Source organism: Ambystoma mexicanum, chromosome 6q, assembly GCF_040938575.1.
Source record: "Ambystoma mexicanum isolate Mex_15411 chromosome 6q, UKY_AmexF1_1, whole genome shotgun sequence".
In the NCBI taxonomy this organism is placed as follows: Eukaryota; Metazoa; Chordata; class Amphibia; order Caudata; family Ambystomatidae; genus Ambystoma; species Ambystoma mexicanum.
Window position 1 is genome coordinate 283,325,660 of NC_090937.1, and position 17,120 is coordinate 283,342,779.

A 17,120-nucleotide genomic window follows, 5' to 3' on the forward strand; every position below is an offset into this window, starting at 1 on the left:
GGTCCCATGAGCTTGGTCAGCACCACGTTGAGCTCCCACGCCGGGGCAGGAGCCTTCACCGGAGGGAACGATCTGAACAGTCCCTTCATGAATTCCTTCACCATACGATGAGACCACAAAGACGTCCGCCCCGTGGTTCTGGTGTATCGGGAGATCGCAGCATGAATCTTGATGGACGCGTGCGCCAGTCCAGCCTTGGCCAGCGTCAGAAGGTACGGCAGTACTTGGGGAGCCGTAATCCGTAGAGGGTTAATCTTCTGTGCGTGGCGCCAGGCAGAGAACCTCTTCCATTTGTGACCATAGCATTTAAGAGTTGAGGACCCCTGGCCTTTGCAAGAACCTCTCTGCAGTCGGCCGGTATGTCGTATCCTCCAAACTCTAGCGCTGCAGGAGCCAGGCCTGCAAGTTCAGCGACTTCGGGTCGTGATGGAGGATGGCGCCTCCTTCCCTGGAGAGAAGATCAGCGTCCACTGGCAGCTTGATTGACGGGGACGCTGACAAGTCCAGAAGGTCCAGGAACCATATCTGCCTTGGCCACGCAGGTGCGACGAGGATCATCCTGCACCGTGACCTCTTGAGCTGGTTGATGAGCCGGATCAGCAATGGCAATGGAGGGAACGCGTATAGAAACAGGCCCTCCCAGGGGAACGAGAAAGCATCGCCCATGCTCCTCGGCTGGGGAAACCTGCTGGTGAACCTCCGGCACTTGGAGTTCGTCGCCGTCGCGAACAGATCGATCTGGGGTGTGCCCCACCGTCGGAAGAGGCGGTCCACTAGATCCTGTCGTAGTTCCCACACGTGGCACGAGCGCAGCTCTCTGCTGAGCGAGTCGGCGATGGTGTTCATTATCCCTGCCAGATGAAACGGCACCAGAAACATCCCTTGGGCGACGGCCCAATGCCACAGATCCTGCGCCTCCTTGAACAGGGCTGGGGATCTGGTCCCGCCCTGCTTCCTGATGTAGAACATGGTGGTGGTGTTGTCGGTGAAGATCCTCACCACCTTGCCCTTGAGGGACGGAAGAAAGGTCCTGAGGGCCCAAAACACTGCACGGAGCTCCAGGACCTTGATATGGAGGGACTTCTCCGTCAGAAGCCAAAGGCCTCTCGCGTGCAGATTTTCGGTGTGCGCTCCCCACCCTTCCAGGGAGGCATCCGTGGTCACTGTCTCCTGGTGGCCGGGGGTCTGGAAGTCCATGCCCGCCGTCAGATGCGCGCGGGTGCCCCACCACCGGATCGCTCGTCGAAAACTCTTGTCGAATGTGATCCTCTCCTCGAAGCTGCCTGTCGTCTGGATCCAACGCGCGTCCAGGAACTACTGCAACGGGCGCATCCGGAGCCTGCACAGGCAGATGAGATAAATGCAAGAAGACATCATTCCGAGGAGGGACTTGATGGACCTCACCCTGGCCGCGTCCGCAGCCAGCATCCGCTGCACCTTGCCCAAGATGGCCCTCGTCCTTTCCTCTGACGGAGAGGCCAGAAGCGACACTGTGTCGAGCTTCGCTCCCAGAAACAGTGCGTCTTGCGCGGGCACCAGGTGGGACTTGGCGTAGTTTATGGAGAATCCCAGGTCCGTGAGTAGTTGGACGATCCTTGCCGTGTGCTCCACGGCGAGCTCCTTCGACTTTGCTCGGATGAGCCAGTCGTCCAGGTAGGGGTAGACGTGGATCCCCTCTCGGCGAAGCTGCGCCGCCACCGGTGCGAGGCACTTGGTGAACACCCTGGGTGCCGACCTCAATCCGAAGGGAAGGGCTTTGAACTGGTAGTGACGCCCTTGGACCACGAACCTGAGAAACTTTCGGTGTCCCTTTAGGATGGGAATATGGAAGTCGACGACGACAGGAAATCGCCCTCCTCCAGTTGACCCAGGACGTGTTGGAGGGTGACCATCCGGAACTTCTGTGCTTTGATGAATTTGTTCAGTCGTCGTAGGTCCAGGATGGGACGCCATCCTCCCGTCTTCTTCTTCACGAGGAAGTATCTTGAGTAAACTCCGGAGCCCCGAAGCCTCTTTGGGACAAGCTCGATGGCGCCCTTCTTGAGCATCGCCTTTACCTCCAAGAGAAGTTGAGGGACGTGATGTTCTTTCCTGGCCACAGGGGGGACGCGCGGGCACTTCTTTAGAAATTCGAGCGCGTGACCCTGAGCTAGGGCGTCCAGCACCCAACGGTCGGTGGAGATGGACTCCCACACGCTGACGAAGCTCGCCAGCCGGCCTCCCACCGGGGTGCTTCGGTGGGGGCCCGACCCCAAGGCCGGTTCAGTCCTGCTTCGACAAGGCTTTGCCGGCTTGTCCTCCTTGGCGACGACGGCGGGGTCCGCCTGACTTACCTCGTCCCCTGTAAGCTTCCTGTGACGACGAACAGGCCGCTTGACGGTAGGTGGAAAATCCACCGCTGGAACCTTTGAAGGCCCCCTGTTTGCCTCCGCCGCTCCGAAAGGGCGGCCACCGCTGCTGGAGAACCCCAAGAGCCCGGGCCGTTTCCGTGTCCGCCTTGATGGCTTGAAGGGAATCGTCCACTGTTTTCCCAAACAGGTTGTTTCCGTCGAACGGCATGTCCAAGACTCTGGTCTGCACGTCCTGACGGAAGTCAGTAGCCTTGAGCCATCCACGCCGCCTAAGGCACACGCCGTTGCCCAACTGGCGAAATCCAGTGTCAGCGATGTCCGTCGCAATCGTAATGGCGTGGTCCGACGCCACCTCTCCTTCCTGCAAGATCTCTAGGGCTTCCGCCCTCTTGTCGTCTGGTAGGAAGTCCAGCAGGGGGGCCAGTTTGTACCACAACTCCCTGTCGTAGCGGGCTACGATAGCCAAGGCGTTGGCCGCCTTAATCGTCGTCGCTGCCGACGAGATGACTCTGCGTCCCATCGTGTCCCGTCCGGCGGGGAGGTCGACGTAGAGGCCGCCCCCCTCCCCGCTTTCTTCCTGGCCGCTGCGGAGACGACCGAGTCCGTGGTCGGCTGTGCCCGAAGGCACAAGGGGGCCGCGTCCGGGACCCGGTACTTCTTCTTGTACCGATCCCTTCTAGCCGGCGTTGTGGATGGGTTCTTGAAGAGGGTGAGGCCGTCATCCCAAATATCGTCTAGTAGAGGTACAGCGAGGACCGTCTTCCTCTTTGCCTCACGCCGTTGATAAAGGAAACCTTCCTTCTTCTTCTCTTCAGGGCAGAGCTGGAAAAGCTCGGATGCCTTGGCGATCATGGAGTGAAACGATCCAATCTCGTCGGGCGGGGAAGCCCGGGTGGGAGGTGACGACGGGAGATCCTCGTCGTAAACCTCGTCGTCTGTACCCGTCGCGGCCGTGTCAGTCCCTGTATCATCCCCACGTGTCGTGGACGGGGAGGAGGGCTGAACAGGGCGCGATGGCTGAAAAGGAGGTGGAGGATGAATCCTTCTTCTCTTAGGGGGAGGGCTCCCAGAAGGGCCTGGCTCCGGGTCCCCCGTCGGGAGCGGTTCCTCCGTTGGTGGTAACGGCAGGCGCGACGGCTGAAAAGGAGGTGGAGGGTGAATCCTTCTTTTCTTGGGCGGGGGAACACCAGAAGGTCCCGGATCCCCCGACGGGAGAGGTTCCTCCGTCGGCAACGGTAGTCTCGTCCTTATCTCTGAACATAAGGACTGTATAGCCAACAAAATGGCCGCCGAGTTGTCTTGCGGCGCTGGCAGAGGGGAGTCCGACGGGCGGTCAGGAGCCCCGTCGGCACCCTCGACATTCTCGTCGTCTCCTACGTCGGGGTCCCTCCCGACGGGCTGGTCTTCTTCCACGCCAACACTGTGGCTTAAGACTTCGATCAGCTCCTCCTCAGAGGTTGAGGCCGAATCCACGACGACCTCCTGCCCCCCCTTTTTCTTCTCCGTCGGAGGTTTCACGGGGGTCCTGTCGATAGGCATGAAAGAGGACTCCCTACGCGGTGGCAGGGAGACTCTGGGCCCCGAGGTCGCCACCACTGGTGTAGCCTCCACAGGCTGAGCCAGGGCCGCCGCAACTGTCTCGATAGAGGCCTTGGCCGGGTGGATTAAGGCTTTCACCACCTTAGGTGCGCTCACCGCCTTCTCCTTGGGGGGAGGGTCACCGCCTCGCTCCCCTCCGATGGGGCCTTCGAGCTTTACCGGGGTCTCTCCAGGAGCTTCGCCGGGTGCTCGGCCTTCCTCTTACCCGAGCCAGAGCGTTGGCTCGTGGTTGATGGCGCCGGGGAGGATGCGCCCTGCTTGGCGCCCGTAGAGCCCAACCGTTCGGCGCTCCCGGTGCCAGCGGACTCGCGGTGCTTGGCCTTCTGTTGGACCCCTGTCGCCGGGGCGCCCTCAAAGGTCTTAGAAGACCGCTCGGACTTCTTCTTCTTCTTCTCGCCTGACGGGCTCTTTCCTTCCAGCCAGTTGGTGAGACGTTGATGGCGGTCCTTCATGGTCCGCTCCGACATATTGCCGCAAAACGAACAGTCCTTCTCCACGTGCGTCTTGTCCTCATGTAGGCAGTGAAGGCAAAGGGAGTGTTCGTCCTCCTTAAAGACATTCTGAAGCTGGCATCCAGGGCAGACCCTGAACAGCTTTCCGGGCGTCGAGCTTCCCTTCTCCTGGGCCATGTCCGAGATGGGCCTGAGAAACTTCTGGAATCCTCCAAAAGCGTGGCTCGACGAAATCTTCACCCTTGAGGGGCGTAGACGAATCCGACACGGGTCCCGGTGAATCGGATGAAGAAACGGTGGAGCTTGAGGCTCTTTTGACCGAAAAAAGAGAAATCTTTCTGAGAAAACACGTGAAAAAAAGCACTAACGCTCGAGAGCAATAGCACGAGGATCCCAACACTTGAACGTGCGGTAAAAATCTGAAGATGGCTGCCAGAGGCGGGGCTTAGGTAGAGGGCAGTCATTGGCTGTGGTCAGTATGACGCAGAGATCAGTGATTGGTTACTACTACGAAAGACAGATCAGAAACGAAACTGATACTGATTTTTTCTTTACCGAGGATTCCCAGCCTGACGACGGGGAATATTCATGAGCATGTGAATCCATGCCAGACCCCATGCTGGAGAAAGGGACATTTTCAGGGAGTTAGTCAAAACGACATGGTTGTCATTTGACATACATAAAATGGTCAGTAGTGCCCTCTTTGATAATTGTCCATAAAAAGGTCTCTGGATTACGCCTTACATGCTAATTACTGATCTGTCTCGCTCCTTCCTTTTCTTTCTAAAGTACTAAAAAGTTATGTCTTCAAGTTTCTTCTCATCTCAATCTTCACTCACTACTTCCTCCTTTACAATCGGGTTACTGTCCATCTCAGGGTACTGAAACTGCTCTTCTCCATGTCTCAAACTCTATTCTCTCTGCGTGCCATTTTAAACAAACTCTTCTATTCTCATTCTTCTTAACCTATCTGCAGCTTTCAAAATGGTTTTTCGTTCTACTCTTCGTTCAGCTCTTACTTCTTTTGGTTTATCTGGTTCTGTGCTTCAGTGGTTTCATTCCTATCTTTCCAAGCATAGCTTGTCCGTTTTTTGGGTCAACCAATCCTCCTCTGCCCGCCTCCTTCAATACAGAGTTCCCCAGAGTTCTGTACTTGTTAAGCAGAAACCTGTGCAGTTCCCTTAGGGACCACTGCAAAAGGCTTAAGACTACAGGTGTTGGCAGTAAACCCAATTGGTAGCAGTCTGTACCACCCAGATGTACCTGGTAGCTGTGGCTGAGCAGCCAGACTTCTCTCAAGAAGAGTTAGACAGTATATAGAGTATACAAGATAGGTACCAAAATACAGTAGCACAAGCAAACACTGACCAGAGCTTTGGTAACACAGTATATAATTATTTATTTAAAGACACACTTAGAAAATCTCCAGCACTATTATTGTAAGCAAGTTCAAAACACAGTCACTATTAATATGTATACATCCCTTATTCCTTATTAGACAATTCTTAGTTAACACCACTTATTTTCAGACAGAGGTGAGCGCTTAACTAAAGATGGCACTCCAATAAGTTATCAAAAAAGGGAGGGAAAAGGCAGAAATTAGAAAAGGACACAACACTAATACTTTAGAAGCACCCAACAAGGCAGGAAAGTCAAAGTCTACTTGTGAGCAAAGAGTTCAGAGGCCATGCTCCCTCTTAGAGAGAATAGAGCACCAATGCGCCCAAGATCACACAGTTTAAGAGGCTTGAAAAGTCTTGCAGGGAGTTCAGAGAAAAATTAGTTCAGCTCAGAAAAGTTCAGTTAGCAAGCCTAGGGCCAACCCAAGTGGTAAATTGAGGATTTAAGAGACACCCCACACAGACCGTTTCGAGGGAGGCCAGGCGGACACAGTACCTTGAAAGTGGAGAGAATCCTCCAGCGGGGGCAGTTGTTCCTGGCAGCGGGTGCAAGTCGCAGCGTCGTCCAGAGGAAGAGATGATCTCGACGTGGAGGAAAGCTAAAGGTCGTTGCACTGCCAGGGAAGAAACCAGAGGCGGAGTTCTCCGGTTAAAAGGTACTACCCTTTTATTCGCGGTAGTGGTAAAATGTGTTATTCCGGTTGCCGGGGGTGCTTGGCACAGGCAAGGCGGCCAAGAGATGATCCGGGAAGGCGAAAAGGCGGGTAAACTGGTTATCCCCACCAGTCAAAGGAAGAAGACTCTTTGGGATGAAGATCTCCTCTGTCGTTGGAAGAAGTGGTGAGACGGTTCAGCAGGGCTCCACCGGTGGTGTCATTGTTGCAGGTCGGCTCATCTTCTCCTTCTTCGGATTCTTTGGTCCTGTGGCGACTTCTGAAGTTCCAGTCCCCAAAGGCCTGCTTTTATGCAGAAAACCCCCATTCATCAGTCCTAGCTGTCACTCAAATATACTAAGTGGTGAGCCGGGTAGCTCACCACTGGGCCAATCACACAAGAGTGCGACTTGAGTTGCCGAGGCAACTCAGTCCAGGGTGCCTAAACCCCTCTCCCACACATCCTGTAGACCCAGACAGTGGCACCATTTTCGGAGGCTTCTGTGGAGAAGCCCGCCAAAAAGTGGAACAAAGGGCTCGACTTGGGTTGGAGTCACAGAGGCGAACACAAACGCCATTTTAAAACAGAGTGCTGGCAAAAAGACCCAACCGGGGAATAAATATTAAATAAATAACCTGGCGGTCTCTTTAGCATTGCACCAAAAAGTGGTGCGTTTAAAATGAATGGGAAAATCCCATAGTAAATATTCTTAAGGAATATTTCACATGGTAACCACTGCCACCAGCCAGAAACTCGACGAGGGGGGACTGCACAGTGCCCCCTCGAAAAACAGACCCAGGGGCAATCTAATTACCCCTACCAGTACTTCCACAATATGATGGTTTGTACTGGTTCTGTTCCCAATTTAAGACTAGTAAAGTCAATGGTGACTTTACATGCCCTAGGAGACAGTAGTCAGTCCCAGGGTATGGAGTCTATGTTTGGGGTCACTATGACACCCCTGTGTTACTGCAGTGAGGGTGCTGTGGAACACACTTACCAAAAACCACATGAAACCCTATGGAGTAAGAACCCATAGCCCATTAAACACATTACAAAGTCAAAGGATATCTCAAATCAAGTCTAAGAGTGGGAGAAAGAGAGTCTCACTCTTACCAGGAGAAAAAAATAAACCCCTAAAATCCAGCAAAGCTGCTGGGGGACTCACTAGGTTTGGCAAATTAGCCTTAACTGAGAATTCTCCCTAACAGTACTTGACCCACTTCTTGTTTCCCCTCTATACTATTCCCTTACCTACCTGTCTCCTCTTTTAATGTTTCTTGTCACTTTTACACTGACTCCCTTTTTCCTCATTTAAGGATTCTTTTCATTCTACTGCTTTTGCACGTCTTTCCGCTGTCCAGACTTGGATGCATAAACACTTTCTCCATCACAACCCTTCCAAAACTGAGGTTCCATTCTTTTGTGCTTCCGTTACTTTCCCAAGCCCCCTCACTCTCTCTGGCCTACTCCCCCCTCAACTTGTCTCTCCTTTCCACCACTGCTCGTAAACTAGGTGTCACCTTTGACTCTTCTCTATCTTTAACGACACAAACCTCTAACACTGCTCGCATCTGTCATTTCCATCTCTATAATAATTACTGTGCTTACGCCTTTCTCCCTTCGCATGCCATAAAACTTCTAGTCATCTCTCATTTCTTGTCTTGTCTTGATTACTGCTCTGCTCTCCTGGTTGGCATTCCTGCTTCCGATTTCACCCCTTTTCGTTTAGTGTATAATGCAGCCATTCGTCCTTAGATTTTCCTTATCCTCTCCCTCCTCTATTACTGACACTCTTGCCTCACAATACCTCCTCTCATTTGACAATCATATTCTTCATCATTTCTCCAGTATGGTCTAAAAATGTATCCATGGTCTCGCTCCATCTCATCTTTCTGCCTTCATCACCTTATACTTCCCCTCCCAATCTCTTTGTTCTCAATCACAACATCTACTGTCAGTTCCTAAACCACCCTGTGCATCATCTTGTTTCCACTTATGTTCTTAAGTTACCGCCAAATTCTGGAACTCTTCCCTACCTTCTTTCTCTCTGCATATCTTTCGTACTAATTTGAGGCACACGTATTGTTACAGAAATGATGATTCCCTTCTATTCTCAAACATTGTTGATTTATTCTTCCTCACCTTTGAATCAATTGTACCATTTATTACTAGGATTGTGCAGCGCTTTGGCAAAAGCACTATACAAATTCTAATCAATTCGAATATGTCCAAATTCAATTTCTGGAAAAGAATACGAGGCAGTAAGCCTCCCAGGTGCATACAACAATGGAAATATTCGAAGACAACAAACATATTTTTATCATGCAGGGAGCAAATACAAAATACCTACTTGTATTCTAGACTTGAGTCAAAGCAGCAGTCCTCCAATGCATCCAGAGCCTTCATAAGATGCAAATTCATCTGCTGACCGGACACATCACTGTAAAAACAGAAGTCCAAACATTTTTGTCATGCTCTTCGAAATGCTAATATCAAGCACATGCATTTCCCTTAAGTCACAATGCTCATTCACTTTTGCTATGTTTAAGAACTTTGAAATACCTGCAAGCAGGGTCTTTTTGGTAAACAGTAATTGTACGAGGAGGGTCAAAGAGAAGGAAAGTGTGCAATTTGTGAAAGATTGAATATCAGAGGTGGGGCGTCTTCTTGGAGCTGACTCTGCCAAACCGCGCCAAGGAATGAGGAGGATTAAAAACAGGCAAATACCCAAGCAGGAGAACGGAGAGACTGCTAAATTGTGGGGACAGCATATATACTCAAAAGATGCACAGAAATTAGAGAAGGGCGGAATACTTCGTCAGGCACAGGAGTACATTGGGTGCTTATGGAGTTGGTGAAGAAAAGGATTGTGTAAGGCAATGGAAAACGTTTAGTCTTCATAGTTATTTCGCTCGCTGGTTAGTGGTCTCTACCCAAGGAGAAAACCTTCTTCCAAATGCATCCAACCTTTTGCATGCTTTTTGTCCGAGTGTAGAGAAGGAAACGTGAATGTACTCAGGTGGGCAGTCTCCGCGCATCACCAAGTTCTCAGGGAAGGGCTGGGCGGAAAGGAAGGTCGGGTCTGAAGGAGCAGAGCAGTGTTTCTTTGTCAAATCTTGGCCAACTGTCTAGACGGATGAAGGCTTCTCCAAGGCATCCGGTACCATAGCATCAACTGCCGGGTTAAAAAGCAGTAAGGTTTCCTTCTGAGTACTTTAATACGGAATGTCTGTAAGGGCAAATTTGATTTTCAACCTAAAAAGGGCCGGTAAGCCAAGTATCTCCACCACTTTGGCTACCAGCGATTGGAATGAAGCCTGAGGCTTCCACTGAGTTCCAGTAAAAGGAGAAATTACTTATCGTAATGTTCTTTCTATGGATTCTTCTACCGCAGTTTTCTCATCTGATAGATATCCTCATCCAGTTCTGCTACTTCGGAAAATCTTTGACAGGGGGGTGTAGTGGACCTCGGCTCGGCAGTTGATCCCTCTTGCTTGGTACTCGATAGTCTGCTCGGACGTGATGTCAGGCGTCGTATATATACCACGTCACTACGCCACACACCTCAGTTTCCCCCTTTTTTCCCCCTCAAGCTCTACCGGAGCATAGGAAAGCAGAGAGAAAAAACGGGCTAACCAGCCCTTAAGAGGTTAACACAACAAACTTCCCATAGGAAGAAAAAACTTTGCGAAAGACACCACAATCTGTAGTGTCAGAAAAATATATATTTATATTTAATTTTTTTTATTTTGGAGAGAAAAAACATGCGGCATGAAAGACAGAAAATTGTCATCCCAGGACCATCACCAGGTATCACCATCTAAGAAGAGATGCGCAACAACCGCCAACATTTTTGAGCGGGTATGGATGGGTGGGGAGATGAGGCATCTGCGGGAGAAGAATCCATAGAAAGAACATTATGGTAAGTAATTTCTCCTTTAATGGATTGCCTTTATCCTGCAGATTTCCCGAAAAGTGAGGCAAAGGAGGCAGGTAGAAAGATTTACTAACAGATTTTGCAGCACTGGCCTGCCAAAACACGCATCAGCCCCATGGGCAACATCCAGACTGTAGTGTCTAGTAAAAGTGTGAAGTGAGGACCAAATTGCCGTACAACAAATATCCCTAACCGGGACTCCCCTTAGTAAGGCAGTTGACACAGAGACCCCTCTTGTTGAGTGTGCACTGATGCCAGAAGGCAGATCACTGCTTGCAGACTGATATCACTCCGATACGCACAAAATGATCCACCAGGATAGTGTCTGTTTCATTACTGCCAGACCTTTACAGGCTATAGAATAGGTTACAAAGAGTTGGTCAGATTTTTGGAAATTCAGACGATCTTGTGACGTAGAAACTCAGGGCCCTTTTGGCATCTAGTTGATGGAAACGCCCCTCTTGCTTAGAAGGGTGCAGAGGTGGGTAGACAACCGCCAGGTCTATGGCCTGAGATAGGTGAAACTCGGACATCATTTTCGGTAGAAATCCCGGCCTTCTTTTAAGTGAGACCTTCTCTAAAAAGAACCGCAAAACGGATGGTTTGCAGCAAAGGACCTGCAACTCACTAACACGCCTAGCGAATGTTATGGCAACTAAGAAAGCTGTCTTCAAAAAGAACAGCCACAAAGAACAGGTATGCATGGGCTCAAAGGGAGCTGCCATTAAGAAAGTTAGAACCAGATTAAGATCCCAATCTGGGATAACAAAGGAAAACGGCTGAAACTTATTTACAAGGCCCTTCAGGAATTGCGTCATGACCAGGACAAGTCGCTCCCAAACAAAATTGCTATTTAGAGCCTATTGGACCCTGAAAAATTGTTCAAGAGACAAATTTTGGACAGCGATCTTTGCTGGAAGTGCAAGTACTCAAAAGGTTCCCTCAGTCACTTGATTTGGGCATGTCCCAAAACGATGCAGTTTTGGGAAAGGGTTTGTGAAAGGCTAAGTTTTGTCCTAAACACTGCGATTCCCATGAATGCTTCTTTATTCATTTTGGGCGACATCTCTTTGCTGGATGAAATTGACTTTGGCAGGAAAGTTTTGTTACTGCGCACATGCATGGTGGCTAAAAAAATAATATTGAGGTCCTGGAAATCAAGTAGTTCTTTTAATATTGAGGACTGGTTGGAGGAGCTTCTTACAGTTTCAACGTATGAAAAAGCCATCTACAAAAACACAGATGCAACTGATACATTTTGGGACATTTGGAGCTGTTTTCTTGAAGTCTATGGATGAACCTGAACTTTAAATTGAGAACTTTACGCCGCTAGCCTCACTTGTTATTGATGAATATAACTATGTATTAGTTTATGTAATGGGTTTTTGATATTGTTGTGCTTGCTGCAAGGTTTCTTTCAAATGTGATTTTCAGTCATGGACTTCCATGTTCTCTCTCTTTTTCCTCTCTTCTTCTCCCCCCCCTCTATTCTTTCTCTACTATTTGTTATTCAGATTTAGTTTATGATGAATTTTCTACTGTGTTCTGACTTTGGTTGATTGTGTGCACATTAGTAGATTAATGTTATGATATGTTCTTATTTGTTTCTTATCAAAATAAATAAAAGAATTTGAACCGACAAAGGTCTTAATGAACAAATTGAGTCGCTTGAACCTAAATAAAAACAATGTTTTTTCTGCAAAAAAAACTCCTCTCTTCTTCGACACTAAGAAATACAGGGAACGCCAGCCCGATCCTCTCCGCCTGGGTGGTACCTCTTCCAATGCACACTTCAACAACAGGGTTCTCAGTTCTTCCTGGAGCTTCTGTCCCGGTTAACTTGGAGGTGGTGGGGGTCTGGCCGGAGGTTTCCATAAGAAGGGCAGACAGGATAGACCACCAGGCGGCGCCAAGATGTGTTGACGCACCTCAGTCAACCTCCCCTCTGGGCTAGGCTAAGCGGGATCTGAGCCACCCCAAGCTCCCACAGTGAAGGTCCGGACCCTCCCCCCCCCCCGAGAAGCAGTGCTGGCCACCCGTGCACCCGGTGGCGAAATCCCGGCCCCCGGAGGTGCAGAGTGACCGGGTAACGGAGCTGTGGCAGCCAGCGCGGAGCAGAGCGGACCGCGGCTCCCAGTGGCTGCTCCACCGCACGGCTGCCATCCCCGCGGAGGGGGAGGAGCACGAGAGTAGGCCTTGGCGAGCTCCTCCAGACATTAAGCTCCCAGGGTGTCCCGCAGGGACTATGGATTTAATTATCCGCCAGGAAAGTAGTGTGAACCGAGGACTCCGAGGGGAGATGCACACCCCAGGAGAGGCGGGGGCCCTGCGAAGAGGGAGCGCGCCCCGGCGCTTAACATAGGCGGGAAGGCAGTAGCCTCTGGACGTGGTGTGACCGCCCCCATCTTCCTCCGGCGTGTCCATAGCACTGTCCCCTCAAAGCTGACAGCCCCCTCCCACCAGAGCTGGCCTTGAGGAGTGGAGCCGCCACAGAAAAATGGCAGAAACAACCCCCTACAGCCACGTACTGGATGCCTCGCCCGCTCCGTCACCAGTGCTCAGAAGGGCCCCCCTGACCTGCGTGGAGAGTCGCTGGGACGACAATTCTGTGAAGAGTGCTTAAGGGCCAGGCTGAGTACGAAGCACTACCCCTCCAGTCTGCTGGAGCATCAGGTGTCACTTTTGGGGCAGGGGCAAGGGGGGAAAGAGGTGGGGGGCCGGCACTGCATCCACGGGCAAGACTTGGAACTTGGCTGGAGGTCATCTGGCACCCACAGGACCGAGGTGGTTGCAGATTGTATGTCCCGCCCGTTGCTTTTGAGAGATCTACCCCTGGCGGTCGGTGCGAGTTAGAGGGGGGTCTCTAACAGCAGGGCTCGCCCTGCCTTTGGGGGCCACCCATGGTGCTTTCCACTTGGCAGAGCTCTCGGTGGTCTACTCACTAGAGCCGGCTCTCAGCCTGACTGCAGTGCCATCCCCATCTGGGTCCATAACAGCAAACCTCTGTGGAGTTGGGGTGTGCCAGGGGTGCCCATGAACTGGACAGAGTCTTTGCAGAGATTCCGCCACCCAGCCCCTGGCACCCCGCTGCTCCCTACAATGGTGGCCCCGTTGCACCTGGAGCCAAGGGACGCCAGCTCGGTCGCTAAAGGTATGGTCGCCCTCCTGAAAGAAATCCGTGGATTCAGAGCGGACATCGCAGTACGACTGGACACACTGGACAAAAAAGTTGACTATTGATGACAGGGTCCAAGCACTGGAAAACAATACAGCCTCAAATGACATCCTCGAGACACAATTCGACATGCACTTGGCAGACTTAGAGAACAGGGAGCGTCGCTGTAACCTGCGCTTTTTGGGCTTTCCGGAGAAAGACGGCGCAACGCAAATAGACATTATAAAGGCGGTCAATGCGGTGGTAGGATCACTCTTCAAAGGAGCCAATCTGAATGAACCAACTTTTGATCGGGCTCACAGGGCAGGCGCACCCAATAGAGGCCCCAGGTCAATCCTCGCGAGTTTTCACTATTTCTCAGAGAAAAGCAAAATCTTAGAGCTAGCACGTAGAAGAGGCCCGGTGGACTGGGAAGGGGCTCGGATCACGGTATATTAAGACCTCTCAGCCTTTACCCTGGCAAGACGTCAGTTCTGCTCCCCGCTGACGAAAATGCTTCAAGCTAAAGGTGTCCTGTATAGGTGGGGATACCCATTCTCTCCTTCGAGCTGGAGGGCTACAAGTACGCCTTGGTCACAGAGGACGACATCCACAGGGTATCTAGGGACCTTTTTGGGTGAGCCGGATATGGAAATGGGTGAGCAGGGCCATGAGAGAGCCCCAACCGGCCCGATGGGGTCCAAGGCTGCATTGGAAAGGCGTAAGGAACACAGGAAGTTCAGGAGAGTTGCCCCAGCATCGCCAGAACGGCCTAAAACCTGAAGAGACCCTCAGTATTCTTGTACTGAGTTTATATTCGACTTTGTGAGTTGTTGTTCCTGAAGAGTTAAAGAGCCCGGAGGGGGGAGACACTGGTGGCCTGGCTTAGCGATGAGATGAGGTTGCTTGGTAACCAGGCGTTCAGGGGGGATCGAGGGTGGGGAGTTGTGGGGTTTAGTTCTCTGGGGTATTGTTTGAGACTTGCCAAGTCTTCGAGGCTATTTCGTATCCCCAGGTTTTTTTTGGGGCAATAGTAGGGCACGGAGGCATTGTGGGGTGGGGGGTGACACTAAAAGCTCCATAGATGGAGCCGTGAGATTTTACCACCGCTTTGATGGATGAGCCGCTCCAATACTTGACGGTGGGGTCTTGTTAAGAAGGATTTCCGAACTCTGACCTGGAGGGGCAGAGGTTCAGAAGGCCAACCTAGTTTATTAGAACAGGGTAACCTCTGGACAAGCCACACCAATCAGGGTAGCTATGGCAGGCGGTCAAGACTAAGTCTCAGGAGGAGTGAGGGTGACTGAAGGACCTCAATGAGCACACAGAGCAAGGACACTTACAAATTACTCCAGACAGGTGTTTTATCAAAAATATAGACACATTTATTACAAGGCGGCCTTTGTACCATAGACCATAGCAAAAGAATCACAGTAACACCAAGCAAACCAATACATCACATTCAATACAATATATATATATACACAAGACCATGGGGGTTTAAAGGGTTAAATGCACAAAATATGTCACAACCTAAATGGGAAGGAAACAGGCAGTGCAGTTAATCTTTAGGCCCAGTTCAACATCAATAATTCACCTAACTAAGAGGCAGTCCAAGCCCTACGGAGAGAGGAGCCTTGTGCTCAATAGTACATGCACACACTTGTGCCAATGGGCGGAATAGGGTCTTTTCAAGGGTCTCTAGCAGCTCAGGAAGGTGGTTGAGGCGATGCAGAACAGGTTCCCACTATTCACGAAGGACCTCCACTTGAAGACAGAGGCAGTTCGAGAGTGCGGGATGGAGTCGCTTTTTCGCAATAGCTGTGGAAAGGAGAGAGGCCCCCAGGGGCCACTCTTGCATAAAAATGGGCTCTTGCGCTAGGGGCCACTGGTTGGGGTAAGGAGTACTCACTGGTCCCTGACGCAAGCAGACCCAAACTACGCCAGTTCAGTCCACTTAGCTGGCACGCATTTCAGTTCCTAAGATACGGCGATGATTCCCAAACGAGACAGTGGCGTTTTCTCCGCTCCGGGTGGAGGAATCGGCCCAGTTTCACTGCAGCAGGCTTCAGGGGCAAGAGGGTCACAAATGCAGCAAACTTGCACAGGTCGTTGCCGCGGCAGAGCAACACTGTAACCGCGTTTATTCCCGTCCTGGCGCACTCGTCTCACTTCAGACCTGGGAACGCCAAGTGTACGAAATTCGGTGTGAGGGTGTCAGGGACACAGAGATAGCAGTATACCAAGTTTCGAGGGCCTCCTCGTAACGGCGGCGGTGACAGAGCAAAGCAACTGGGTAAGCTGGTCAGTCCACTGGTTGGCCCAGGGACACTTCCGAGAAAGCTTACTTGCAGGGTTTGATGAAGGTGCCGAGAATAGTTGGTCCAACTATTCCAATGGGTCGAAGCGTCTTCGCAGACCTTCTAGGACAACCAGATGCAGAGGGTACTATGGGACGACAGCGGTGTTAGGCAGAAACCTGTGCAGTTCCCTTTGGGAACACTGCAAAAGATTTAGGACTACAGGTGTTAGCAGTAAACCCACTTGGTAGCAGTCTGTACCACCCAGATTTACCTGGTAGCTGTGGCTGAGCAGTCAGACTTCCCTCAAGAAGAGTTAGGCAGTATGCAAAGTATACACAATAGGCACTCAGACACAATAGCACAAGCAAACACTAACCAGAGCTTTGGTATCAAAGTATATAATTATTTATTTAAAAACACACTGTTTGAAACACTCCAGCACTCTTATTGTAAAACACTCTAAACACAGTTACTATTATGATATATACAACCCTTATTCCTTATCAGACAAGTCTTAGTTAACACCACTTATTTTCAGACAGAGGTGAGCGCTTAACTATAGATGGCATTCCAATACGTTCATGAAAAAAGGGAGGGGAAAAAAACAGAATATGTGAAGATACACCACTCTAACATTTGGGAACACTTTTAGCAAAGCAGAAGAGCAAAAGTCACTGGTGAACCAAAGTCCATAGGCTGGGCCCACTCTTAGAGAGAGCAGAGCACAAATGTGCCCAAGATCACACAGTTACACTAGGCTTTGAAAGTCTTGCAGAGAGTTCGAAAAGAGTTTAGAGAGGCTCAGAAAAGTTTAGCCAGGGTGATCCAGGCTAACTCAGGTTCGAAAGCCGGGGGCTAAATCCACCCCATACAGTCAGTAGCAAGGGAAGCCAGGCGGAACACGGTACCTTAAGTGGGAAGGATCCTCCAGCGGTGGCAGTTGTTCCTGGCAGCGGGTGCAAGTCTCGGCGTCGTCCAGAGGAAGAGAAGATCTCGACTTGGAGGAAAGATGAAGGTCGTTGCACTGCCAGGGAAGAAACCAGCCATGGAGTTTTCCGGCTAAAGGTATTACCCTTTATTTCGTGGTCGTGGTAAAACGTGGTATTCCAGTTGCCAGGGCACAGGCAAGGCAGCCACGAGATGCATTGGGAAGGCGAAAAGACGGTGAAGCTGGTTATCCCCACCAGTCAAAGGAAGAAGACTCTCCGGCGGGAGATCTCCTCTGTCGTTGGGAAAAGTGGTGAGACGGTTCAGCAGGGCTCCACTG

At 51.0% G+C, this 17,120-nt stretch overlaps 1 protein-coding gene across 2 annotated transcripts in view; it reads right to left on the reverse strand.

The window, feature by feature from the left end:
- FOCAD (focadhesin) overlaps positions 1 to 17,120 on the reverse strand; it is a 2,926,805-nt gene that overhangs the window by 965,275 nt on the left and 1,944,410 nt on the right. For both annotated transcript variants that reach the window (XR_011282193.1, XM_069630760.1), the window contains exon 28: positions 8,810 to 8,899. Coding sequence is in view for 1 of the 2 variants with exons in the window: in XM_069630760.1 (XP_069486861.1) it covers positions 8,810 to 8,899 (90 nt within the window). In the remaining variant the exon portion in view is untranslated. The remainder of the gene's footprint in view (positions 1 to 8,809; positions 8,900 to 17,120) is intronic.